Genomic DNA, 27477 nt, shown 5'->3' with positions numbered 1-27477 from the left:
GCCACCACACCAGCTCTGAGTGCTGGTATTACAGGTGTGCACCACCATGCCCAGCCCCCTTTTTCTTTCTTTTGCCATCTTTCTTTCTTTCTTTCTTTCTTTCTTTCTTTCTTTCTTTCTTTCTTTCATTTCATTTCATTTCATTTCATCTTCCTTCCCTTCCCTTCCCTTCCCTTCCCTTCCTTTCCTTTCCCTTCCCTTCCTTTTCTTTTCCTCACCTCTCCTCTCCTTTCCTTTGTTTTCTTTCTTTCTTTCTTTCTTTCTTTCTTTCTTTCTTTCTTTCTTTCTTTCTTTCTTTCTTTCTTCCTTCCTTCCTTCCTTCCCTCCCTCCCTCCCTCCCTTCCTTCCTTCCTTCCTTCCTTCCTTCCTTCCTTAAGACAGGGTCTCGCTATGTAGCTCAGGCTGGCCTTCAGCCCATGCAGTCCTCCGTCTGTCTCTGGAATGCTAACAGGCATGCGCCTGGCTCTATTTTCATTCAGAATCCTTTTTTCTTTCTTTAAATTGTAGATTTAAAAAAAAAAAAATTAAAGCCTCAAACACAGTTCACAATTTACCGTATTTTTCTTTTTTTTCCCCAGTGCTGGAGATTGAGCCCAGGATTTTACCCATACTAGCCACGCACTGTACCACAGAACTACACCCTTGGCCCGTGCAGCTCATCATGCTCACTGGTTTTCAGTGTGTGGTTTCTGCCTGTGAAGTATATTTTCACTGCTGTGAAACAGACCTCCAGGATCTTTTTATCTTGCAAATCTGAAACTATACCAGTGATGGCAAACCTTTTAGACTGAGTACCCAAACTGTAACCCCAAACCCACTTACTTATTGCAGAGTGCCAGCACTGCCATTAAACCTGAATGCTGTGGTGCTGGGGTGACTTGGCTTGTGTGTTGACAGAGGCCCGTGCATGCCTGCTGCAGCACGCATGCCATAGGTTCCGCGCCACTGCTCTATACCCATTAAATGACAAATCATCTTTCCTTCATCACCTCTGCCCCTGTTGACCACCATTCTACTTTCCTTTTTTTTTTTTTTTTTTTTCCTTCCAGTACCAGGAATCAAACTCACGACCTTGCGCTTGCCAGGCAGGCGCTGTGCCACTGAGCTAAATCCCCAGCCCCTTTCCTTTTATGAATTTGTTTTAGATAGCTCATACAGATGGACTCACTTAGGGGTTAGGTTCCTGTGACAGATGATTTCACTCAGCATAATGCCCTCTGGGTTCCTCCTGGGGGTAGCACAGGACTCTAGTAACTTCCATGGTGTCCATGCTGCTCCCACCTCAGCAGTGCTGCCAGGAGCTGGTAGTGTCTGCACACGGAGGTGCTCCCATGTGGTCAGTGATTCACCAACTCCAGACCACCTCAGCGACTGCTGGGTGACTGGTGCACAGGTATAAGCTGCCCCGACACAGTTAAAGCGCGCCAGGACTTCTGTGTGCTCACATGGACAGTCGCTTTGGCAGCACTGACTGCTTAATTTGTGGGGCTCATCGCAGAAGGAGAACATGAGGTTCCTTGTTCCAGTGCTAGCAGGGCCTCCACACAGCCTTGCAGCCAGTCCTGTTACTGTGACCGACTTGAAAGCAGAGCAAGACGCGGGGCTCTTAGGAGTGTGCAGTGTCCTCTGGAGAAGGGTACGGCTAACACATGGACAGCCACCCACTTGGGAGACTCGGGAACAGAGTGGTGCCCCAGAGGCATTCTGCTTGACCTGTGGGACCTGAGTTCTTTCCAAGAAGCATGTATTCATCTTTTGTGTAACTAGAAATTGCTGTCAGACATACCACTTCACAGCCATTAGGATGCCTGCAATTAAAAAGAAAACCAGGAAATAGCAACCGTTGCTGAGAACGTGGGGAAGTTAGAACCCTGGTACGCTGCTGACAGAAGGAGAGAGCCACTTAGTAAAACAGTCTGGCAGCTTCTTGGAAAATTAAGAGGAGAGTTACAGTTGACCCAGCGTCTCTCTACTCCTGTGCAAGTACCTAAGAGAAATGACGCCAGCATGTTCCCACGAACACTTGCACATGAATGTTCAGAACAGCAGCGTCCATAATAGCTAAGACATAGATGCAATCCAGATGTCCACGGATGGGTGAATGGAAAGACTAACTGGCTTATCCTCACCTGGATCTTAACTGCACCGTGAAGGAACGAAGGACTGGTACCGGCACAGCACTGGCGAGTGAGTCTTGGAGACTTGCTGACGGGAACCAGACACAAAGCTGTGCACAGCACGTCTGGAGCAGGCGTAGGGAGGGACAGCGGCTGGCAGGCGGCCGGGGCCAGAGGAGCGGAAAGGAACTGCTGGTGGGCACGGGGAGGCTTTCATAACTGGTGACAGTGGTCTCACATTGGAGCAAGGCTGGAGCACGCTTCAGAAAACCACCGAGTTCATTGATAAGAACGGTTTGTGCTTCTGTTGTTTGATAAGCTTTTCATGCCTATATCTTGTAACCCAAGCGACTACTTTGAAGATGATATGCAATGTGTTAACCATTCTTAATCTCCTGTATCTTGTTTTGGAATTTTATATCACTTTGTATTGTTTTTTATCTTTAAATAAAAAACATTGAATTTTACACTTTCCATGGTGAATTCTGTGGCATGTGAATTAGAGCTCAACTGAGCTGCTCCAAAATCACGCACACGTGTGCGCGAAGTTTGCGCGCGGGTGTAGAGAGCATACCTTCAATCTTCCTTCTTCCTCCCCAGGCACCCCCTGTTTCCACTGTTGGCCTTGCTGTTTGAAAAATGCGAGCAGTCCACGCAGGGCTCCGAAGGCACCACCTCCGCCAGTTTTGACGTGGACATAGAGAACTTCGTCAGGAAGCAGGAGAAGGAAGGGAAGCCCTTCTTCTGTGAGGATCCAGAAACGGACAACTTAGTAAGTAAAGTCCATGTTTCATTTTCAAGTTTTATTTTCATAATTTAAAATCTGTTTGTGAAATTTTAAACTTATATTTAGCACTCCAGAGTGCTTGTACTTCCATCAGCAGGGTGTGACTGCCGATCTGTCAGCTTCCTTGGTGAGGAACACTTAGCAAACTGTAGAGGGCTCCTGGCTGTGCGTCTGGGTGGCCGTGGGTGCTGTGTCGGGTCGCCAGTGCCTGGCTGGGGCTGCTGCCCTGTGCTGCTCCCTGGCCACTGCAGACTCAAGACTCAGCAGCCCCGCCTCTGCCATTTCCGCCCTGGAGCCAGCAGGCAATGGATTGAACCCCCTTAAACTGTAAGCCCGATTAAACTTTTTTTTTTTTTTTTTGTCTTTCTGAGACAGGGTCTCGCTATGCAGTTCAGGCTGGCCTTGAGCTCACTGTGTAGCCCAGGCTGGCCTCAAACTCAAAACCATCCTCCTGCCTCAGCCTCCCGAAAACTGGGATTACAGGTGTGTGCCACCATGCCTGGAAAGAATTGTATAATTTTAAAATAACTTACTTTACAAGCCAGGTATGGTGGTGCATACTTATAATCCCAGCAGTCTGGGAAGCAGAGGCAGGGAGATCACAAATTTGAGCCCAGCCTGGCAACTTAGCAACTTAACAAATGCCTAAAAAAAGAGGGAAAAACCCATCACCAACTTCACAGTGTGTTTTACTGTGACTGCCCCAGGCCTTCCAATTTCTAGTTACTTTCTTCTTCAGCAAGCAAATGAAAGAACTTGGGCTTCATCCTAAGTGTCTGGGGCTAGGATCCCTCCTGAGCACCATAGAGGCTCCTGGGGCTGTGCTCAGGCAGTGTCAGCCCTACCCTCGGACACAGGGCTTGAACTGGATCCTTCAAGATAGCTCTGTCTCAAGGCGAACCCTCATGGGGTGCCCTCCTCCTGTGTCCAACGCACTGTGCAGAGGAAACGCAGAGTTGCTTAAGGTTCACTGATAGGTCCCCTAAAGTGGGCCATGCCCTGTGGGAGGTGCGCAGCACCAGCAACCTTTGCCAGGTGGCCACATTTTGTGCTTCCTCCAGAGGGTGCCAGGCATCTGCCCCCTCGCAGGCCTGGGCACCACCGCTGCACGTCCTAGGGCCCACGTCAAAACCTTGCCCCTAAGTAGCAGAGGGTCTTTGCAGACTTCTGTCTTCCTGGTAAACTGCTGGGTGTTTGCTTTTCACAAGTGTCTTGCATGTTATATTCAGTCCTTTCCACCTAAGAGATAGACTTTGAGTCTCTGACCCTGGAGTGTCTTTGAGTGCGAGTCAGAAGCCCTCTCTCCTGAGACTGTCTTGCGTCCAGCCCTCTCATGGCGGTGTCTGGCCTGGCTCAGTGAGGGGAACGGGTGTCCTTCACACCTGCCAGGCTTCGGAGACCAACGTTCTGCCGGGCTCAGCGCTCCGCAAGTCCTGCTGCCAGCCGACGGGCTGTCCTGTCCCATGAGCGCATGTGCCTCGCCTCAGATGTCAGCTCACTAAGGGCTGAGCGCTGGGGTGGTCCGGAGGCAGGCGGTGCTAGTGGTAATGGCTTCATCACGGGGGTTAGTGACGTGCTATCGCACAACCTCTCTCAAAACTTAGTGACTTAACAGAAGGGTACACAATGTTTAGAAAATCCTAAGAGGAAATCTTTGGGGTCTCGGGCTAGCCAGGGGGTTCTTAGACTTGACATGTTCCAAAAAAGGCAGAGTTGATACACCGAACCCCAACAAAAACAAGAGCCACTTTGGGGCTGGATGTGAATTTGTCCTGCTTAGAGAAGTAGGGGTGGGTGGAGTGGAGCAAGGGTAGGAGGCCTGCTGTGCCAGAGCGAGCTGGTGGCCGGCAAGTCAGCGGCGGGCGGGCTGTGGCCTGGTTGTGTCTGGGCTGGGCACAGAGCCATGCTGTCTGCACGCTGGCACCGGGCTCCTGAGTTCTCTGCACACTGGTGCTGCTGCAAGCCCAGGGCCTGGTCCCGGGAGAGGCAGCTGCTGCGTGGTTTCTGATGTGCTTTCCCGTCTGCTGCCAGCACTGGAGATGTGTCCGTGTAATGCCTGGGACCAGCATGTGTGAAAATAACTTAGAATAAGTGCACGCCACCTCCTCCGTCCCTAAAGGTCCTCATTTTCTCTGCTTCTAGATGGTAAAAGCAATCCAGGTGTTGCGCATTCATCTTCTTGAGCTGGAAAAAGTGAACGAGCTCTGCAAAGATTTCTGCAGTCGGTACATTGCTTGTCTGAAGACAAAAATGAACAGTGAGACCCTGCTGAGCGGGGAGCCTGGAAGCCCGTACTCCCCTGTGCAGTCCCAGGTACTTGCCTCGGGCCGCCCTGTGTGGTGCTTGTGATGTTGCTTGCCAGCACATTCGGACTTGCGGGGCTGTCTTGATGGCCGTCTTGCCTGAAGGACCCTCCAGGTGTCTGCCCCCGCCTGGCATGGGAATGGCTCAGGCCGGGGACCGGCTGTGCATGGTATGGGTGAGTTCTCCATCTGTTCTGGGCCCTGAGACCCAGCCCATGTCGCGGAGGGTGGGGTGCCATTCATCTTTCCTTCTGGAAAAGAAGTGTAAGTACACGAACAACACACAGAAACAGATGTGTGGTTTTCAAACGTTGTGTAAAACACACACAACATAAAATTACTGTCATTATTTTTTTGTGACCATTTTTAAAGGTATAGTTGGGTTGATTCGTGTTGCTGTGCATCCGTCACCACCATCTGTCTCCAGAGCACTTTCATCCTCCCAAAGTGAAGCTCTGCCCCTGTTAAACTCTGCTGCCGCAGCATCCCCCTCGCCTGCCCCGGCATGCGCCATTGTGCTCTCCGTCCTTCTGGGAGAGAATATCACAGCATTTGCCTTCTGTGCCTGGCCTATTTTCCTTAGTGTAAAGTCCCTAGTTCTCACCTATGAGGAAGGACCAAGGGTGAGAGTGTAGAGAACACACTTCTCACCTTGTTCCCGGTCCGAGGGACCCTCCCGGCCCCCAGCTCAGCCTGGCGGTCGAGGAGTTTCCTAGATGCTTGTGTCTGACAGAATATTGGCAAATTAGAATTATATGCCGTGATTGAGTAGATCGATGCTTGTATCTGCTTGAGGACATTCTCCTCTGTTGCTGTTTTCTGAGAGTTTTTATCATGTTGAATTTTGTCAGATGCTTTCCCTACATCAGTTGCTATGATGATGGGATTATCCTTCTTTGACCGATCAATATAGGAGATTACATGGATTGACTTGAAAAAGCAAATATTGAGCCTTGCACTCCTGGATTAAATCCATTGGATCATGGCATATAATTCTGAAGTGTGTTTGCTGCTATTTTGTCAACTATTTTGTGTCTGTATTCGTAAGGGATATTGGTGTTTAGTGGGGTGTGTGTGGTGCTGGGTTTGAAGCCAGGGCCTTTGCACTGAGCTACATTCGTGGCCCTTATTTTGAGACATAGTCTCGTTAAGTTGCTAAATTGCCTAGGCTGGTCTTCAGGTCATGATATTCTGCCTTAGTGTCCCAGAGTTCTGGGATTATAGACATGAGCCACCATGGCTGGCTTAGCTTTGGTTTTTGTACGTCTTTGGTTTTGGTAGTAGACTGGGGAGTGTTTCCTTGTCTTCTGTTTTCCAGAAGAGATTGTAGGATGTTTAGTCTTAAAATGTTTGATCAGCTGGGTGTGGTACCGCACGCCTGTAACCCCAGACTGGGAAGGCTGAGGCAGGAGGATCACCATGAGTCTGAGGAAATCCTAGGCTTCCTAGTGAGTTCAAGATGATCCAGCCTGAATTACACAGCAAGACCCTATCTCAAAGAAAAAAATAAATAAAAATGTTTGATCAGTAGAATTCCCCAGGGGAACTGCATGTACCTATAGCGTTCTTTTTTTAGGAGTTTAAAAATTACAATTTCAATTTCCTTAACAGCGCAGAGCTGCTGTTGGATGGGTGAGATACGGAGGCTAAGCTTGGCCTCTGGTCTCCAGATGAAGAGCTGTGCTCCCCTTGTCTGACCCTTGCGACTGCAGGGCCTGCCCTGATCTCCTGTTTCTTCCAGAGATGGAAGTCTGTCTGCTCTTTACTTTTTTGTCAGGCTCACTAGGGGTCTGTTTGCTTTGATCTTTTCAGTAAGCTGGGCTTTTTTTTTTTTGGAGACAGAGTCTTGTATAGTTCAGGCTGCCCCTGAACTAACTCTGTAGCCCAGGCTGGTCTCAAACTCGCAACAATCCTCCTGCCTCAGCCTCCCACGTGCTGGGATTACAGGCGTGCACCACCATGCCTGGCACAGGCTCTGAAATTTATGATCTTTTCCCATCTGCTTGCTTTGAGCTCATTTCGTGGGCTCTTAAGGTGGGAGTTTGGAGTATTGATTTGGGTGGCATAGCTTGTATTGTGACCAAATTCCTGTAGCAGACTTGCAGCGCATCTTCCCAAGCCTCCACGTTCACGGTGATGCTGCCCTTGGGACAGTTGCCCGAGGATGGCATTCCCTGATGCGCTGTACCTGCTCAGACATCCAGGCACAAGCTTCGTGCCAGGCTTTGTGTCAGGTGCCCTTCGCCCTGCCAGCCCCAGCCTGGCCATCACAGTGTTGTCCACGTAGAGCCAACCTGAGATGGGAAATTTCTGATGCACTGTGTACAGATGTTCCCGGGGGGTCTTGCTGCAGGCCAGGCCTCATCCCAGGCACCCTCGCAAATAAGAGCACTCAGCTGTGGGGGCTCGCCCGTGTCCCGCGAGGTGCCGATGTGGGCCGGGCGGTGGCTCTCCAGCACCCCTGGAAGACCTTCGGCCCTGCTCTTCCCAGTTGCCTCCAGGCCTGGAACGCTTCTGAAGGTGCTGGGCTGCTGCAGAGGCTGTGCTGGGTGCAGAGCTCGGTTGTCTGAGGGGGAAGGCTGCGATCAGATAGCACAGTCTTCCTAGTCTCCCCCGGCTCCTAGGCCGGTGGGGCGGGACAGTGAGAGGGAAGGTTACCTTCGGGAGCGCGGTGCAGACAGCACTTCAGCGCTGATCTCATCCTCGGATCAAATGCGGTCTCCCGCTCCCCAAATGCGCACCTGCTTCCCAAAGCTGCACCTTCCGGGTTGCTCTGAGCCCCAGGCTGCCCTGTGCTTTGCTAATGATGTTGTGGGGCCGCCGCTTTGAGGTTTGAGGCACAGCTGTCCCATTTTCCGCTACTCCCCATGACGTGTGTGTTCTGACATTCAGCAGATTCAAAATGCCATCACGGGCACCCTCGGCTCCCAAGGAATCGTGGTGCCAGCATCTGCCCTGCAACAGGGAAATGTCACCATGGCGACAGTGGCAGGTATGGACAAAGGAAAACCCGTACTTTCTCCATCAGCATTGGCAGGAAATAGGTCCATTTGTATTTGAACAAGTATATAAACGTAATTTTCTACACTTTTAGTTTTTCTGGATTTCACAGTATTTTAAATAGCCAGTTTCTGACTAACAGTACTAGAATCCGAGGTCTCTGTATGTCTGTTCATTTCACCAAATATGTTATGCAAATTGTGTTTTTCTATCAAAAGTGTATTAGAAAGAAAGCAGGTTTTATATAGGAATTAAGAACATGTAGCAGAGCCAGGCATGGTGTTACACCTATAATCCTAGCACTTGGGAGGGTGAGGCAGGAGGATTGCCATGAGTTCAACGCCAGCCTGAAATACATAGTGAGACTCTGTCTCAAAAAAAAAGTAGCAAAAACCAGTTGTGATTTTTCAAGTAACATAGTTTTTAATTGTGTTTTTAGCAGCAGATGGAAACTCCTATTGTATAGTGAATTAATGACACAGTCCTAATCTTACTGTTACCTGTATAGCAAAAGCCATGACAAGATGGGGACAGAAAAAAAGAAAGAAGGGGACAGAGTCCGGTGTTCCCCAGTCTGTGTAGGATACTGTGAACATAAAATGTCACAGAAATGGATTGGGGCCAAGCATGGTGGTGCACGCCTGTAATCCCAGCACTCAAGAGGCTGAGGCAGGAGGATCACTGCAAGTTTGAGGCCAGCCTGGGCTACATAGTAAGTTCAAAGCCAGCCTGGACTGCATGGGAAACCCCGTCTCCAAAAGTAAAAAGGAATAAAGGAAAATGATAAAGAAAATGGAACAAGGCATGTGGGGGGTGGAGACTTACACTGAACATGTCACAGCACAGCTACAGGGGCCTCCTGGAAAAGAGGCGCTGCTGACCAGAAGTGTAGCCAGAACAGAAGTTCTTGTTCGGTGCCTTTGGCCAAATCCTTACTGTGTGCCGATTGCCGGGTTTTTGTTTTGTTTTGTTGGTTCTTTGAGAGAGGGTTCCATTGTGTAGTTCAGGCTGGCCTTGAACTCATGATGATCTTTCTGCCTCAGCTTCCTGAGTGCTAGGATTACAGGCGTGCACCACCACACCTAGCAGCATGTGCTGATTGTAGGAAAAGGTAAAAGCCAGGTGCAGGCAAACAGAAGGGAACGGCCAGGTCTGTGGAAGCTCCTGGCCGTGGAAAACCTAGCCCGGCAGTCTGAGGAACCTGTGATAATATAGTGACAGGTGAACTGGAAAAGATTCCAAAGCTCCTTGGATTGGAGATTTTATTCCTTCCACAAGTGTATCAAGACAAATGGTTTTAAATCATTAAGACTTAAAAGTGGTTTAATTTTGAATCATCTCCCTTTTGAGGTGGCACCGTGTACCAGCCTGTCACAGTCGTCACTCCGCAAGGCCAAGTGGTCACCCAGGCGCTATCTCCCGGGACAATCAGGATCCAGAACTCACAGGTGCGTCGCTCCCCGACGGCATGGGGTGCTGCCCTGTTGGAGCCGGCTGTAGTTCATCTGGTTGATAGTGTGTTTCTTCCCGCTGTCTGTCTCCCTTAGACAGGAGCACAGGTAGCTGAGGCAGGAGGATCACTGCAAGTTTGAGGCAAAATTTACAAAATCTGGGCAAGTCTGAAGGGGTGGGAAAATCACTTGTGTGGCGGGGAAGCCAGCTGTGTGCATGGCTGCTCTACGCGGGCCCCCCGCCACCAGATGTAGGGACTGTGGGCCAGGCCCCACCTCCCCGTGAAGCTCTCCCGGCCCTGCTGTGTGTCTGGGATGTGTCAGGGCGCTTCCTGTGGAACAGCCAAGAACCTGAGGGTGATTCCCGGTTGTGCCTGAACCAGGAGGCAGCTGTACAGGCAGCAGGACGGAGCAGAGGGGCCTGCTGTGCACGGTGACCCTGGGCTGCCCTGCCGCAGCTCCGTCCGTGCCTCGTGGTGAAGTGAGGAGGCTGGACTAGGTGGGCTCTGAGGCCTCTTGGGATTCAGGAGCGTACACATTTCTGCTGTCCGCTGGGTTTATATCAGAAAGAGCAGGTTAAGTTGTCATTTCAAAGGCGTGGAGTCATTCTTTTGTAGATCAGACGTTTCCCCGTCTGTGAACTCCGGTGCCCAGCATTAGGGCTGTGGGTATCTGACTAGATTTGTTCAGTGGGACAGGCAGTCCGGGTGCTACCTGTGGTCCATGGGTTCAGGTGGACAGAGTCAGCGGAAGTGAGGATATGAGGATGGGGTGGTGGACTTCACTGTCCAAGCACCTCCCGCCAGGCAGCAGGGCTGGAGACTGACGTACCTCACAGTACCACACACACCCTCAGGAGCTCAGTCTGTGGAGATCCCAGCGCACCCAGCACGTACACCTTTGCTCGTAACAGCGCCCATCAGTGAGAGCCTTGGTAGTCTCGTCCGCCTGCCCCTGTAGGCCGCAGGAATGTCGTGAGTTCCCCCCCCAACTGTGCTTTCCCTTGTGAAAAAGCTCCAGCTGCAGTTGAACCAGGACCTCAGCCTCCTGCACCAGGACGATGGCTCATCCAAGAACAAGAGGGGCGTCCTGCCCAAGCACGCCACCAACGTCATGCGCTCCTGGCTCTTCCAGCACATAGGGGTAAGGCCTGTGGATGCAGGAGCACCTCAGAGGCATCTCTTTCTGGCTTTGGTGGTGCGGGAATTTAGTTATGTATCTAAGAGGCCTGCCTGTAAGTGTCACAGTTTATTGAATGTTCACAATAGTCGAGCATAGAGGAGAGGTAGGTTATCTCAGTTACTTTTATTGTTGCCCAAACAAAATACTTGACACCCGAAGTTAAAGGAAGAAAGATTTCTTTTTGTTTTTTTTTTTTTCTTTCTGTTTTTTTGAGACAGGGTTTCACTATGCAGTTCAGGCTGGCCTTGAACTCACTGTGTACCCGAGTGACCCTCCTGCCTCAGCTTCATGAGTGCTGAGATTATGGGCGTGTACCTCCATGCCTGGCAAGAAAGGTGTTTTTTAGCTCATAGTTTGTAGAAGTTTTAGTCCATAGCCAACTTGCTCCAAGGCAGGTTTGCAGGGCAGAGGGGCATCGTTGAGGAGAAATGGCCCATGCAGACAGGCAGGGAGATAGCCAAGCAGCAAGCATCAAACAGCAGAAACAGCAGCAGCAAGCCTGCCTCTCCCTTTAATCCCATCCAGGCTACTGCCCGATGATTGTTGCCACCCATACCCAGGGTGCGACACCCTCAGTCCCAGCATCACACCCTCAGTCTGCATTCACACTCCCTAACACAGCCACCTTCGCAGCTCAGGGGGACATCCGGACACACACCATACCTGTAATGGGCTGGGTGAGGGGTTCACGGGCAAAGGGCCGAGGAGAGCTGCGTCTGGGCTCACCTCAGGCCTTGGGCGGTTGCCTTGGGGATAAAGCTAAAGGCAGGAGTGGGGACTGGCTGCCTGGGGCTAAGTGTGCATCAGTGCTGCCCCGGGGTGGCGGGACCCCCTGGCCCCGGCCCTGGCGCATGAGGGAGCGCAGTGAAGGGGGGCACCTGCTGCTGCTGGGGAGTCAGCTCTGGGTGGCGTCGCCAAGTGCCTGGGCCCCGGGGAGCCGGCAGGGAGGCTGGGGGAGGCGACGAGGGCTGCAGGCAAGAGGGCCGCAGGGTGACAGGAGGTGAGGAGGTGCTCCAGGTCCCCACTGCAGGCGGGGGCTCTCCTTCCGGGTCCCCTCTTATTCCCGCTCAGGCTGTGGTGTTTGAGGTCTTGGGGGCCAAACGCAGGAAGCACTGAGCTGCATCCTCAGCAGTCTTATTCTGTTGTTTTGAGACAAGTGTTCACTATTTGCCCGAGCTGAGCTTGAGCGCACAGTCCTGCCTCAGCCTCCTGAGTAGCTGGGGTTACAGGTGTGTACTACTGTGCCTGGTTCTGTAATGGCTTAATCATTTCAAAAATGAGACGCGCTCCTCATAAAGATCAGTTAGACGGACACAGGTTTTCCTTGTGCTGCTTCGCCTGTCGCTTCTTGCCCCCATTTCCTGGCGATGCCTTCTCGCTAGCTTGCCAGGCACCCCAGGGCAGCAGAGACCGCTGTTCGGGCTTCTGGCCCTGCGCCTGTGGTTCTTGCCCCATTTCCGTTTTGTGAGCTTCTTAAAGGGCAAGAACAGTATTTGTACTCCAACCTTGAACCCAGGGCCGCACTCTCGTTCGTCATTTGAGGTGGGAGCGCCTTGGTGCTCGGTGTGGACAGACAGGCGGTGGACCCGTGCCGTTCACCCCGCCTCAGTGAGCAGAGGGGTTTCCCTCCACGCGTGTTTGAAGTCAAGCCCGGCAGACACCCGCGTCCTTTGTGTGTGGGCGCCACCCCCTGAGCGCCTCCCGTGGTCCGAACGAGGGACTCGGTGCACGCAGCTTTAGGGTACGTTTTCTCTTGGGCTCCACATATCGTAATCTGTCCCGGAGAAAGTACGTAGACGGACATTGTTCCCCTTTGGTACTTCTGGGGATTCTGATACCTACTTCTAGTTTACTTCTGGTTTTTTCTTTTTTATTATTTTTTAATTTGGAGGGGAGGTGCTGGGGATCAAATCCAGGGCCTTGCTTGCGTATGCTGGGCAAGCGCTTGACCACTGAGTTGCACCTTGGCCCTTCATTCTGTTTGTGTTCAGGGCTGTATAGAAGAAGGGTAATGTACAGACACGCCTGCCCCTGGGCCTGGGTTCGGTTCTTCCCTGCCAGCAAGTGAGTCTGCTGTCCGCCTCTGTAACGCGTCTGCCGTCAGCAGCTTCGAGGAGAGGACTTGGGCTCATGGTGTTAGAGGCGCCAGTCCGCTGTCTCTCCACCTGGCAGGCCTGTTGCTATGGGCTGTGGTGTGGGCGCTGGCTGGCAGCGGTGGGGAGCTTGGCCTAGCGCTGCTCGCCTCAGGGCCAGGTATGAGAGAGGGGCGGAGGGCTGAGGTCCCAGTCCCTCTAGGGCACGGCCCAGTGACGAAGGACTGCTCGCCAGGCCCGGCCTCCACCTCCCCTGGCCTGGGGCCGTGGGAGTTGTACCCTGCAGACCACAGCAGAGTTTGTTGGTCCTGATACACCCAAGGTGACACCGAGCATCTCAATGTTGATGTATTCTCCTGGTACCGGTGACAGAAGCAGGCCACTTGCCCTGTGACAGACCCTGGGGCAGCAGAGGTCAGGACAGCGTCTATCTCTGAAGGTGACAGGAGTCCCAGAGTGGCATGCGTGGGCTGCCACATGGTGCGGCAGGGGCCTCGGCCGCAGACCATCCACTCACCCCTGTGGAGGGATGAGGCTGCCAGGTCATGAACAGAACCCCAGGTGTACTGACACAAATTTTGGGGTCACAGCCAGCGCCCCTCTGGGCTGTTGGCCTGCTGCGATCGCTGTCCCTGGAACCCCTTTGCCTGCGGACCAGCTACTGCAGCTGTGCATGTCCCAGTGGTGGGTGAGGAGAAGTGCTGCATTCTCTTCGGGCAGAGAAGGAAAGCTAGTTTTTGGCTACAAGCACTGGTGAGAAGTGCCAGTATTTACTAATGCTTATTTATATGCTGACATTTCCCCTAGAGCATCCTGATTTCCTGTTTACGACTCTTAAGTCCATGGTTACCCTCCCTTTTATTTTTAGCACCCTTACCCCACAGAGGATGAGAAGAAGCAGATCGCTGCTCAGACAAACTTGACACTACTCCAAGTCAACAACTGGTAAGGCTTGGCGTTCGGGTGCTGCACCCGGAGACGGGCGCTCGGGGGGCTGTTGCAGTGTGCGCGTGCCTTAGCGGCAGTGCTGTCATCAGCGTGCTGCCATCTGTGGCGGGTACCTGAGGGCCAGCAGTGCACACCGCACTGAGCGCTCCTGCCCACGTGCTCCTCGCCCACCAGAAAGGCTTCCTGCGGCGTCACCCCCTGCCCTGTGCCCCTCAGAACGGGGCGGTTTCAGCTGACGGGCTCCGCGGGCAGGTGTGGTGACTCTTCCCCGTAGGAACTTAGTGCCCCTGAGCGTCACTTCAGCGGCGTTCCCTCTGCTTCTGTTCTCCAGGGGCACGCCCCGGGGATGTCTGTGTTCAGATAGGAACACCCTCTTCCAGTCCTGGGGTCACATGTTTTTGTGGACATGTGGGCCCCGGCCGTGTCCCCCCAGGAGCTGAGGCTGTGGAGGGCAGGGGCGCAGCCGCACTGGGCTGAGTCATTGTGCTTCGGGGAGGCAGCACCTCCTGCCTAACAGAGTCAGCAGGTGTGGAAGAAAGCACGAGTGCCAGCACCTGTGCGCGGTTTTATCTTTTTATCTTAGCTGTGCTAAAATACAAAGCTGTTGAAGTCCCAGTACCCACAGGGAAGTGTCCTCCTTACCCATTCGTAAGTGTTGCATTAAGGGTTTCTTGTCTTGCACTCACTGAGTCTGTTATTTTTTATCTGGGTAGGAGCAGTAGACCACACTCCCTGGGTTACTTCCTCTTAAGTCTTTTACATAATGTGCTTGCAGAAATACAAACGTTCCCAGGGTGTTGTTGCTACGGTGTTTGCACTAAGTGAACCCTTCCTGGTAGTTCTCCTGTAGTCTTCTGTTGAACCGTCAGACTTGGTTGTGTCATAAGGGCATCGATTGATCAATCAATTGACTAGGGGAGGGGCTGTGGATTTAGCTCAGTGGCACAGCACCTGCCTGGCAAGTGCAAGGTCGTGAGTTCGATTCCCGGTACCGGAAAAAAACCAAACAAACAAACAAACAAATTGATTAGGGAGCGGGGGGGGGGGGGGTCAGACCAGAGTCAGTGCGGCTGTCCTGGGACTGTTGCCGTGCTCACTGTTGTTGTCTAGCTTTCCCATCCATGGCTCTGTCAGGTTCACAGAGTTGTCCTACCTAGAAGGCTAATAGTAGCTTTTAGTTTTTAAAATTCTGGATCAAGCTGGAGATGGTGTGTGAGTCTTGACAGGTTCTGGCTGACTGGAGCTTTTATGGGGCAGGGGTGGGTTTTCCTTCCGCTGCATTCACTGTGCAGCAAGTCGCGCAGCGGTCCCTGTCCTCACGCTCCGGCATTGGAGGAGAGCTGACTTGGGGTTTGGGCTCCTCTTGGGCCCCTCCCTGCCATATTCTGCCATTTAACAGCGGCAGCCAGCGTACCCGAGGATGGAGGCTGAAGCAGCACACTCTCTTCTCTTCTTAGATGTTTCCTGGGAAGTGCATGCTGCCTGCCCTGCCAGCTTGTAATTTCTGTTGATCTCTGTGTGTGGATCGTGGCGAAGGTGGCAGAGCAGCCCAAGCTGGCCCAGGCATCATCACCGCCCACGCACAAGTGTTGTGCTAGCCGGGTATCCGGGACAGGTGGCTGGCCAAGGACTTCAGTCTTCTAAGAATAGCTCGTCATTTGTCACGGTCTTTGGAGAAGATGAAGCTCTCCCCAGAGTCCTGCTCTCCAGCTTCAGGGCCTGCCAGCCAGAGGCACGGCCTTGCTGAAGGGTCCAGCGTGCGGTGGCCGCCCAGTGCCCTGCCCAGATGAGGGGCGCGGAGGGGCTCGCCTCTGACACGTTTTTCTTAGAGAAAGGGATGTCAGGTGCCCAGATCTGTGTTGTTATCTATTTATGTTCACGTCTAAATCATAGGCGCACTGCAAATGCTGTAAGGGCAGAGGAACCCCGCGGAAGGGCCGCAGAAGAGCTGCCCTTAGGAGTTACTTTTTGCAGCAAGCCCTGTTTTTCTGGAGTTAGATGGTCACTGTGCTGTGATATTTGTAATTACAGCATTGAATTATTTGTAATAATTCCCCTGGAATATTTGTTCTGGTGGAGAATGGAGTTTGTGAAGATGCATGTTCACGAAGGGTAGTTGTTGATCCTGCACAAGATCTTCAAGAGGTCACTTTGGCCTCAGTTTCCCTTTGTCCACATGCAGGTTCATCAATGCTAGAAGACGAATTCTGCAGCCAATGTTGGATTCCAGTTGTTCAGAGACCCCGAAAACGAAGAAGAAGACTGCTCAGAACAGGCCAGTGCAGAGGTTTTGGCCGGACTCCATTGCGTCGGGCGTGGCCCAGGCTCCACCCAGCGAGCTGACCATGTCAGAAGGTACGGGTGGGTAGAAGGCGGGAGTGTGGACCCCACCGAGCCAGGCACACCAGCCTCCTCTGCGTCCGAACCGTGAGGAGGCTTCGTGGGGGTGTGTTAAAGGGAGTGCCAGCGGTGCCGAGCGGAGCCAGGAGCGCAGAGCTAAGGCCGCGTCCCGTGCAGATGCAGAGCCGGGGTCTCAGAGGCACAGACCGACGGGCTCTTACTTGCTTGGCTCCCACGGGGCCCTCTGCCCAGCTCTGGTGCACACTGGGCGAGACCTTCCAGCACCTGGCGTCTTACTCCCTTCAGGCCATGCCCCTGCCTCTGGCTCTGGTGATTCTCTTTCACTCTGTCCTTCTGTCCCTGTCAGCTGCCACCATTCTGATGTGTTTCATGAGCCTCTTTCTGTTTTGCAAACTTTTCAAATCTGGAGTTGGCTTGTGGGCTTTTCTTTAATGTAAGGTCTCCTCTGCTGCCTGGGTGGGCCTTGAACTCCTGGGCTAAAGTGATCCTTCTGCCTCAGCCTCCCGAGTAGCTGGAGCTACAGATTCACACCACTGTGCCTGGCTGTATACGTATGTTGTGTGTGTGTACATATGTTTTAAATGTTACCTCACTGTGCTTGCTTGTTTTCACATGGCAATATATAGTTACTAAGTTAGGAAAGTCTCGGGCCCTTTTTTCTTTTCTTTTCGTGGTGCTGCAGATTCAGCCCAGGCCCTCGTGCATGCTGGGCAAGCACTCCACCCGCTACACTCCCGTCCAGGTTTTCGTGAGCTCTGCTTTGTGGCCCACCCCGTGGCCCCACCCTTTGCCGGACCTCAGTGGCTCGGGCGCATGTTAGGTAGTCACTGTCACACTGAGGGAGGCTCTTCTCACTTCCCCTGTGTTGGGGTTTGGATAGTTGCTATTCCTCTCCTTCCGCTTCACTCCCCTTCACTTCTGCAGTGTTTATTCTTGCATACGTCCCAGGTAGCCTATTTTTCGTCTTAGACATTGTACTTTTCATCTTTGCAGAAGTCCCTCTTTGAGCTTTCATGTTTTTCATGAGTCTGCTAGATTTTCAACGTGCACAGTACAGTTGCAATATCTGTCTTGATGTCTGTCCCTGGTAGGTCTCACACCTTTGTCTTTTTGTTTTCTGTTTTGTACAGTAAATAACAGAAAGGTCAGTTTCCCGGACCCACAACTCAGTGCCCAGGGCTATCAGTTTATAGAGAGAAAGGGATGTGTTCCTGTGTGCGCGGCTGGAGGCTCCGTCCAGATCGGGTGCCCAGTGCTTGGCGCTCCGGCAGGGCTGGTGCTCCCGAGTGGCGAGTGAGTGGTGGCATAGGGGCCCGAAGGCCCGTGGTCCCCACCCCTCCTAGGTCTGGTCTCCTTCCGTAGCGCCACCTGAGGACCAGGTCTCTCGCACATGGGCTCTCAGGATGCTCTTCCAAGCATAGCAAGTGCTGCCTGTCCGTTCTCTCCTCCCCAGAAAGGGAAATTCCATACGCTGGGGAGGGACTCTGAGAAGAGTGGCCGGGGAGAGCGATGTCCCCCCAGCGCACCCTCCGCTCCCCGGAGACGGCAGTTTCTTTCCCTGTACACGCTGCCTGTTCTGTGCCCACGGAGGAAGGAGCGAAGGTCTGGCTCTTGAGGTGCGGGATTGCCCCTTCTTGCTGGCGTCACTCACCAGTCCTTGGGGCTTTTGGCAAGTCAGCGCTCACACACCTGCTGTGTCTGCGTGCAGCCGGGTGTCCCCTGGCCAGGGCCTTGCCTCTGGGCCTCCCTTGTGGGCGTCTGGTGGTGCCCGGCTCTGCAGCCAGGCTGAATGGCAGGGCGTGTGGCGGCATTTGCTTTTCCTTCTAGCTGGCTCTGTCTTGTTCCTGCCTTAGTGTCTGCCTTGTGTCTCACTTGCACTCTTCCCGTACGCCCCTCCCTGTCTCCCCTGCGTTTTCTCACCCCGGCCTCCAGCGAGACCATCTTCAGACCGAGACCTCATCACTAAGTGTGGTCAGGCCGGGTCAGGAGCCGTTTCCCAGGCTCCGCGGCACTCGGGAAACGTCCGCAGACGTCCGAAGTGCAGGTCAAGCACGGGGCGGGCCAGTGCTCCGGCGCTTCTCCTCGTGCTGCCGTGACGCCCTGTGCTCTGCTGCAGGTGCCGTTGTGACCATCACCGCGCCCGTGAACGTGAACGTGGACAGCCTGCAGTCCCTGTCCTCGGACGGGGCCACCCTGGCCGTGCAGCAGGTCATGATGGCGGGCCAGAGCGAGGACGAGTCTGTGGACAGCGCGGAGGAGGACGGGGGCGTGCTGGCGCCCAGCCACATGGGCGGGCTGGTGCTGGAGAACAGCGACTCTCTGCAGTAGGGGCCTGCAGGCGCCGCCTCGTTTCACAGTTTGCACAGCAAACGTTCTACACAGTTTTATTTCTAATATGTTTTATATGTAGATATAGAAAAGTGCACTTTTGTATTTCATAGCTTAAAAAGAGCATCTTTGCCGGTGCAGCGGCTTCTTTCAGATGTGTGCGTGTGTGGGTTTTTAAAGAAATTCTTGAAGGGTTTAACGATAGAACTGTGACGAGTGACCCCCACCTCAGTCCCTAATTAGATTAGGAATAGTGCTGCCATTTTCTAAACAATTATGCCGTTTTCATCGAGTTCCGCAGCTTGCAGCAGATGTCGGAGGGCTGCTGTGTCGGTGTCGTCCGAGAACAGGAAAGGTGCTGCAGCTGGAAGCCGCTGGCGGGGTGGCCACGGCCTGCAGCGGACTGTGTGGCGTCACCGGGAGCACTGGTGACCGCAGTGCGCCTCAGTCCCCTCGCGGTCGGCGAGCCTGTTTCATTTGCTATATATAAAAAGAAACTCCTATTTTTACCTTGCTGGAATTATTGGATAAAAAGCTATTTTTATAAATTCGTTATGAATTGGATTATGACTATATTGAGGATAAAAATTTCTAGAGAAGAAACAATACATGCTTACATTTCGATTTGGAATGTTCCGATTGCCCTGCCCACGCTGGCTGTCGTTCCCAGGTCTCCTGCTCTCCCGGATGGTTTGCATTTACTGCTGAAGGAGACAACAGCCTAGTGAAACTTCGGCCTTCCAAATTTCTGTGTACACACAGTGCTCATGTTGCGTTTTACACATGGTCTACACAGGCCCCGGAAGGCGTGTGCTCAGCAGGACTTGGGGTAAGCGAAGCCAAGGGAGCCCGTAGCCAGTCCGAAGCTCTCGCCGCCCCTACGCCAGTCTAATTTAAGTTGGGCCTCAGTTACACGCTCACTTTACTGCGTTAACTGTGTACTGTTTTAGGGGTTCTTTTAGTCAGAATATGGTATGCATAGAATGTTTATTATAAACTCATGTAAAATGTTCTCTATCGCACTGGCTCAGAGCTGGGGTAAATTCAGACATCCATGCTGTCTCACGTAATTGGCAGATGTGAGTGAGGTCACAGTGCGGAGCTGAACTGTGACAGTGTCCTGACAGCGGACCCCGCCGGGTCACCTCACACACACTTGTTTCCTGTTATGTGTTGTTGCTTCGGAGTTCCTTGAGCCCTCCGCGCTCACTGGATTCCCCAAGATCTGGAGTAATTTGGAGACTTCTCGTTCCTGGTGACACACTGAAAGAGTGGCTGGGTTTTATTTTCTTTGGTGTTGGTTTGTTTTCGTTTACTCAGGAGCAGATACTTTTCTCAGAGAGAAAGCCAGCCACCTGCCTTGTGCAGTGTGTCTTGGTGTCACTGTGGACAGGGTGCCTGCAGTCCCCGGCCGACAGAGGAGCGTGCGGGTTGCCATGGCCACCAGCTCTTGTGGCACAGGAGTACTGACTGGCGTAGACCAGGGTTACGTCAGGGACCTGGTTAGGCAGGTGGGTTGTTTTTTTCTGAGACAGATTTCCCCCCACAAACGTATGACGACGAGTCACAGGGAGCACGTCCCGGGCATCCTGGCAGGCGGAGACTTCTTTAAACCCATTTCAGGAGCTTTGGCTCCCAGAATACCTTGGTCATCAGCATTTCTGGGGAGAGAAGAACTTTTTCATCAGCCACTGCATAACTTATTTATAGTTTTCAGTATTTTAAGTCAGGTCTGCACAAGGCTAAGAGATCATTTTAACTTTATTTAAATGCCAACTTTGTTGGACTTCTTAAAACTAAGACCTGGGGGAGCCCCAGCTGCCCCTCGCCCAGCCGCCTGCTCTTGGCAGAGCAGGGAAGAAGTGCTCGGAATGTGCTCTCTTGAGAGGCCGTCCTGTCTGCCGTGGTGTAGAGGCGGGGGGGCCCAGCCTGTGGAGCCCTGGCTGCTTCGGCCGCCCTGGCTGGGCTGTGACCGCCTGCTGAGAGGCGCAGCCGCCTTGTGCAGTGGGGGGCGGGTCTCTTCAGCCCGAACTTGTCTGCTAACTTCAGAGGAGTGAGATGCAGACGGTGAGAGAAGCCCTGGGCCGTGGTCCCCTTCCCCTCTCCGTGTGTGACGAAGGTGCTGTTAAACAGCGTCCGCACGGCCAGCCGTTCTGGCTCAGGATCGCTGCCCAGCCTGTTGGTGGTCAGTGTGCAGTGCAGAAGCACCTGTTCTGGGGCCCTCGTTCAGTGGGGAGACTCCGGAAGTGCGGTCTGTTTGCGCTTCATTTTAAATGGCCAGATCCGATTCAGTCTTAGTCTGGTCCTTGTTAAATTCCTCCCTTGAGCAGCGCCTTGCGAGTGTGTCGTGAGACCCGCAGCCAGCCACCGTCATCCCTGCTGTTCTGCTCACCCCAGCAGGCCCCAGCTGGTGGGCTCAGCTCTCCTGTTTTTGCGTCCAGATAGTCGGCTAGTAGAAGCGTCTATCCAGTACGCAGAGTGGCCTTGACAGCCGGGGGCTCCGGGGACGGCCCTATAGCCGGCGAAGGGCCCATCGCCTCCTGTGTGTGGACGCGGGGACACTTTGCTCTCGTGGACAAGCTGCAGCGAGCTGCCAGGGTGCTGCCGTCCTGAGAGCCCTCCCTGCAGTTAGTGACAGAACTAACTCAGCAGTCTGCCTTTTTTAGTTATGTTCGGTCTTTGAAACTGACAATCTTTAAAATGTGAATACTGTAACAATGTTTTCTGGATTGTTGTCTTTAAAAGGACTTTTGTGAAGCAATTGATTTATCAAAGCAAAAAAATTAAAAATAGAAACATGCCTTACGGATGTTTTATTTTGTAAAGCTCATGTCACCAAAAGCTACTTTTCACTCTAGGCAGACGCTCACTCAGATAGGGACGTGCTGTGCACTGATGCCTGCACGTCTCAGAGTCCGGCTCCGGCGCTGCGTGGCGCTGTTCGGATCTGCTGCGCTTTCCAGACTCCTCCCATTGCTCATCTCAGTTGATCATTAATTTCCAGTGAAAAATTCCAAACAGGTTCTTTTGGTTGTAGTTTTACACAAAACTGATTACTTGGGCAGTAACAGAAAGAAAGGTAAGGTAGAACCCTCCATGGCACACGCTGGGCACTGAACCATCCTGGAGGGGTTTCCTGCACCATGCAGGGTGCCATCTACCCCAGAACCGTCTGTGCCTCAAGGCAGGCAAGCAAGCGCGGAGCTGGCGGGGTGGGAGGAGCGTCTGAGACCGTGAGCTCTGAGCTCTGAGCTCTGAGCGTGGTAAGTGGGACAGAGCACTGCTTGAGGAGGTGTTCGGATGGGTGTGTTGGCCTCATCCTCCTGGAGGCCAGAGGTGAGGGCAGGTGTGAAATATGCCCACATGGGACTGCAGGCCAGTGTCCGTCTCTGGGGCAGGAGCTTCACTGTGAGAGGGAGAGTTCAGTTTCTGATGTTTATTCCAGCAGCTCTAAAGTGATGCATATATAATGGCCGGGCATGGTGGCGCACGCCTGTAATCCCAGCACTCGGGCGGCTGAGGCAGAAGGATCGTTGCGAGTTTGAGGCCAGCCTGAACCGCATAGCGAGACCCTGCCTCAAAAAGTGTATAAGTACGAAGATCTGTCTGCCTCTTTAGAAAGACAAGTAAATGAATAATGATCCAGCAAATCCACACAACTAGGAGTCCCTCTTTGGCTTGTTTAGTGTTCCTATTTTGTGGGCTTTCGCTGATGCCATAGTATATTTTACGGTTAGCCATAAGCCCCTGGGGCACTCCAAGAGGAAATCCTTAGTGCAAATCAGACCTTTCTAGCTTCCCTGAGAACTGGGGATCCCCTGCCAAAATGTGCAAGCCCTCGGGCTGTGGCGTCTAAGTACATGTGCGGAGTGAGGCCGGGTTGAGAGGCGCTCAGGGCCACTCCTTCCTCACCACCGGTGTCCCCAGGGCCCGGCTGCTCTGCCTGGACGGCTGGTGACCCTTCGCATGCAGCTGGTGTGTAGAAGGCACTGGCACACTGGCGATCTCACTCTTGTTGGAATGAACTCGAGGCTGCATGCCGCCTTAAAGCGCTGATGCAGCAGGAGTTCCCTCATCCCAGCCTAGCTGAAAGGACGACGAATGGCAGTGCTGCCTTCAGAGGCGTGGGCATTTTTAGGAATGGTTGGTAGGAAAGTCAAGCGTACTTTAGACGTCGTGCTGTATAGTCACCGGGTGCACTCCCGTGTCATCGGCCACGGCAGCCGGGTTGGCACTGTGAAGCGCCTCCCGGTGAGTGCGCTGTGCTGGTGGTGCCCTGTCCCAGCAGAGCTGGGGTTGAGGAGTGCTCTGCTGGCCGTGCCACTGCAGCTGGAGCAGCAGTGGGATGGTGGCAGGCATGGGGACTCCGCCAGGGGTCAGAGGCAGGCCGTGGTGCTAGAGCCAACTTCAGGGAAGGGTGAAGGGAAGTCAGGTTGTGGGAAACCGTCTGTGTTGGTTTGGGAGTATTTTTGCAAGGGGGAACAATATATCATACAGGACACATACTTCATATGATTATTTATAATAGTCACCCAAAGAACGATACACAAAAGAGCAAAGGGAATCCATTCACAGACTATAGACCAAGAATCCAGCTGAGGGCCTGGATCCCACAGAAATGTCCTGCATGAGTCCAGCTGAGGCCCTAGAGCTCATAATAATGCCTCCCATGAGTCCACCTGGAGGTCCAGAGCCCCTAACAATATCTCATGCAGGCCTGTTTCACGGATCTGCACTGGGAAGGCCCAAAGGTCAGTGGTGGAATCGAGGAAGTCTGTGCCAGCAGGATGAAGGATCTGCGCTAGCAGGCTGAGGGATCTACACTGGAGCCAGGAAGCGACTCTCAGGAGAACCAGAGCTCCCCGGAAGGTACCACAGCCATCCTCAGCAACAGTGAGGTCCCGAGCTCCTCCACTGATCAAGATGGCCGAGTTCCCATCAGGAAAGCCAATGCAGCAAGCTTCCCCTGGACACCGGCAGTGCACCATCTTCCCCTCCAGAGCCAGGAAGCGATGCTCAGAGTGAGGACCAGAGCTCTCCACAAAGTGAACCAAAGCCATTCTCAGTGCCAGCGAGGTCCCAAGCTCCTGGGAGGATGAAAACAGCCAAGTTCATCAGGAAAGCCAGCATGACAAGCTCCCCCAAGAACCAACAGCTCCTTACAGCTTCCGCCAGCTCCCAACAGCCTGTCTCCGCTCCCAGCAGCCTCTATCTCCTTCTCCAGGTCTGCCTCTTATGCTGCTGGCAACAGTCCCCAGGTGGGCCTCCCACACCCAGCACCACACTTACTCAGTTCAGCTGGGGGTTATACCAGTTACCAATCCACTACACCGTCTGTCACCGGGGTAGGAGGACAGCACTGCGGACTAAGGGTGCAGGGGAGGACCCCGTGGCTCGGCAGTAAGGACCTCCTTTCCTTGCTTCACACCTAAAGCAGGCAGGGACCTAGGGTTTATGGCTGCAGAGAAGTGGAGGCCTGGGAAGCAGTAGAAAAGCCAAACCTCAGTGCACTGAAGGGACGGTGACAGAAGGGTCCTCCGGGCACTGCGCCGTGCTGGGGACATGCGCCTGAGGACCAGCATGTCCAGGCGCAGGTCGCATGTGGGGCGGTGTCCGGAGGAGGGAGCACTGCTGCTGAGCACTGGTGCATGCCCAGCGCCCCGCACCCTGTACCTGACAGCCCTGGTCACCTGCATGTGGGCCGGGAGCCAGCCAGAGAGACCTGCTGCAGCCTGAGTGGCGACAGGTGGTGGCCAGCATCACCACAGGGTGGGCAGATGCCGTCACCAGTGACCCCGTGTCCAGTGTGACTCCTCGATGACCCTGGCCATGACAGCCATCCTTGCGTCTGGTTGTGGCGGAGGCTTTCCCTGTGGGTGATGGGTGGACTGTTTGTTGCTGGGTGCCTCCTGATGGCTGAGTACCGGGTGTTTTGGGTAGAGCAGCGGAGACAGGCGAGCAGCCCTCGTGCCTATGAAGGTCACACCCCTGTGGGCCACGTAGGATGGCTTTGGGCTCAGGTGTCATCCCCCAAGCACCGCAGACGTCCACTTTCTCCTGCTGCAGCTGTGGCCAGCTGTGCTGAGTTCCTACCCCAGCACCCCGCACACCGGGGCCACCGTGTGGTGCCTGCTCTGCCCCGCCCCGCCCCACGGAGGCTGCTGCTGTCCTGGGAGAGGCTGTTGTCAGTCCGCCCAGCCTGGCCTCGGTCCTGATGGCCCTGGGATGTGGGCACACGCCCACTCCCGCCTTACCCCTGCACGCTGCCTTGTACCTGGGCAGGGCCCAGCCCGCGAGGTCTGCACTGCCCAAGAGCTGCTGAGCCCCTCCTACTCCCCAGGCCCTCAGCAGCCACATCAAGCCCACTGGGAGTCATGAGTGAGCAGTAACACCCGCCACCCGCTCCCTGCCCTGTGCAGCAGCCTCTCCCGCCCTGTTCTGTGCGCCCCACCCCGCCTCCCTCTGTGGAAGTCATTCCCCATGGCCTTGCAGCTGTGGCTGTCTCGGCTCCAGGATGGCTTGGATTTTATGGATCAGCTACTTTCTGCCGTGTTAAGCAGCATGTTCTGTGGCCTTCTGCATCGCAACACAAATAGAGCGACAAAAACGGTTCTTCAAAGGGGCATGCTGGAAGGGAAAGGCAGTGGAAAGCCCTGCCCTCCGGGACGGACAGGGCCGGAGCCGGGTGTCTTGGGCTCTGCTCGCACAAACCTGAATGCCTTGTGGGGACCCGGCCCCGAGCCTGGAGCACACTGGCTCTGCACTTGAGCTGAGGGGGGTGGGGATGGCACTGCGAAGGGAGCTGTGGGTCCCCAAGTGGGTTTCCTTGAGGGTGGAGCATCACATCAGAGCTCCACCTCCGTTCCTGGCATACCCCAGCCCAGCCCAGCCCACGTGCTTTCCCGAGCCCTGCCCTGCAGGGGAGGCCCAGCCCTGGTCCAGGTGAGGCCTCGCCACAGTTGTGGGTAGGACAGGTGGCTCTGAAACCAAGAGCTTACGTGGCCTTGGGTCCCAGCACCCTGCTGGAAGGAGGCCCACACCACACGGCAAGGCTGCCAGCAGCTGCCAGGCACCAGGGTGCCCTGCTGGGCACGGCTAAGACCATGAGAAGACACCCCGCCCACCCCGCTCTGGCATTAGGCTCATGGATGTGTGCCTACAGGGCTTGGAAGTGCAGCGTGCAGCCCCACGGGTCAGGCTGTGTGGCTCGAGGACCCTGGGAGGGGCACACTCCCTTCGAGCTTCCTGAGGTCTGTGTCTGTCCTCTGCCTCAATTCCATCCTTAGGGGTCAGGCGCTGTGGGTGGAACTTCCTTCTGCACTGGGGGATCTGGGGACACCATTCGGCATGACTCCTGGTGGCCCAGGTACACCCTGCTGGAAGGACAGCCATCACCACTCTGGCCCAGGTGCTGGCCTGGCTCCACCAACACCAGCATCCAGTGGGGTCTCTAAGCTAGGAGGGAACAGGACAGCACCCACTTCTTGGAAGCAAAGGGTCAGGCTCACCTCGGCTTCAGCATCTGCCCTGCACCTGCTTGGAAAACACACGAGGGGCCTGGGGGCCAGGCCACACAGCAGTCACCACTGCAGGCCAGGCGGGGATGTCCTCGCGGTGCTTGGGACGCCTGTCTGCGCTGAATAAGCAGAGCCAACTCACCCACACCCGCCCTGCGGAGCTCAGCCCCACTCTGTCCTGCAACACCCCTCAAGGGACAGTCCGAAGCTGCTGGGGAGGGACACCAGCCGTTGGCGCTGCCCGAGGGTCGCTGAGACACTGTGGCTGTCAGATCGAACTGCAGAACCAAAGCTACAGCCTTTTGGGCGTTTTGCTTTTTTAACTTTTGTATTAGTCTGCTGTAGAGTGCGGAACGTCTCCACGTCCTGCGTGGAGCTGGAACACACAGCACAGCTGCATGCCGCGTCTCATGCCGCGTCTCGCCTTCTTCCCTCCTCCCACCCCCCAGCCCTTGGAGAAGCGTGTCTCCCTCCTTCCAGTTATCCTTAATGGTGCTCTTTATGCTTTGAATTTCTCATATAAAAGAAACCATGTGATATTTAAGCTCGTGTGTCTGATTTATTTTGCTTTATGATCTCAAGGCATCCATTTTCCTACAGATGGCCCATGCATCCTTCTTTATGGCAGAGTAGTACTCCATTGTGTACAAATACATTTTCTGTATACATTCATCCACTGATGGACGTATAAGCTGCTTCCAAGATGTAGCTGTTATGAGCTGTGCTGCTATAAACATGGGTGTGCGTGGATCCCTGCAGTATGTCTTCTACTCTTTCAGGAAGATACCTAGAAGGGAAACAGCTGGCTCAGATGGAATGAATCTCCTGCTCCACCAAGGGCCGGGCTGTGGCCCCAGGAGCAACCAAACTTCAGGCCAGAGCCCATTAGTGTCCAAGGAGGACCTGCCCCTGCCCTGGGGCAGACTCAGACTGGGCATAGTTGTAGCCATTGCTAAGATGCCTGGAGACCAGGACCACAAGCTGGCCGGCCTCTGATGGTTATAAAAGCATAGCCTTCAGCCCGTCATGGCCTTTACTGTGGGCTGGCTGGGATTCCTCAGGAGGGGTAGCATTTCCTGTGTCCATAGCCACAGCCGAGGGGTGCTACCTCCGAAGTGGCCGCAGAGGTTAGGGGAGGACGCGTGCAGTCACCCTCATCTGCAGTCAGGGCTACCATGGGTGGTGGGCATGCTGTGGACTGCACGACTGCATGCCCCACGCCCGTGTGAGTCTACACCAGGATGGGCACGTGTAGCACCTGTGTGGGTGCTTCCCTCCACTGCGCCGGCTGGCCAGGGCCGGGAGACCCTGCAGGAGCAGCTCCTCCTCCCTTGCCCCCACCAGGCCTTGGGCCAGCCCTGTCAGCCAACAGTGCCATACCCCGCAGAGC

At 54.2% G+C, this 27477-nt stretch overlaps 1 protein-coding gene across 3 annotated transcripts in view; it reads left to right on the top strand.

Moving 5' to 3' along the window:
• The window catches only part of Pknox1 (PBX/knotted 1 homeobox 1), a 33925-nt gene extending 12550 nt beyond the window's left edge, over positions 1-21375 (top strand). For 2 of the 3 annotated variants that reach the window (XM_005375800.2, XM_005375802.2), the window contains exons 5-12: positions 2718-2889; positions 5047-5217; positions 8100-8199; positions 9558-9655; positions 10673-10801; positions 13802-13878; positions 16064-16236; positions 18359-21375. In XM_005375800.2, coding sequence (XP_005375857.1) covers positions 2718-2889; positions 5047-5217; positions 8100-8199; positions 9558-9655; positions 10673-10801; positions 13802-13878; positions 16064-16236; positions 18359-18570 — 1132 coding nt within the window. In that variant the 3' untranslated portion in view covers positions 18571-21375. The remainder of the gene's footprint in view (positions 1-2717; positions 2890-5046; positions 5218-8099; positions 8200-9557; positions 9656-10672; positions 10802-13801; positions 13879-16063; positions 16237-18358) is intronic. The other variant, XM_005375801.2, reaches the window with a different exon arrangement.
• Positions 21376-27477: the final 6102 nt, after the last annotated feature.

Source organism: Chinchilla lanigera, unplaced genomic scaffold, assembly GCF_000276665.1.
Source record: "Chinchilla lanigera isolate Chin_1 unplaced genomic scaffold, ChiLan1.0 scaffold00006, whole genome shotgun sequence".
Taxonomy (NCBI): domain Eukaryota; kingdom Metazoa; phylum Chordata; class Mammalia; order Rodentia; family Chinchillidae; genus Chinchilla; species Chinchilla lanigera.
Note: the sequence above shows the minus strand (reverse complement) of the source record. Positions and strands in the feature narration are given on the sequence as shown.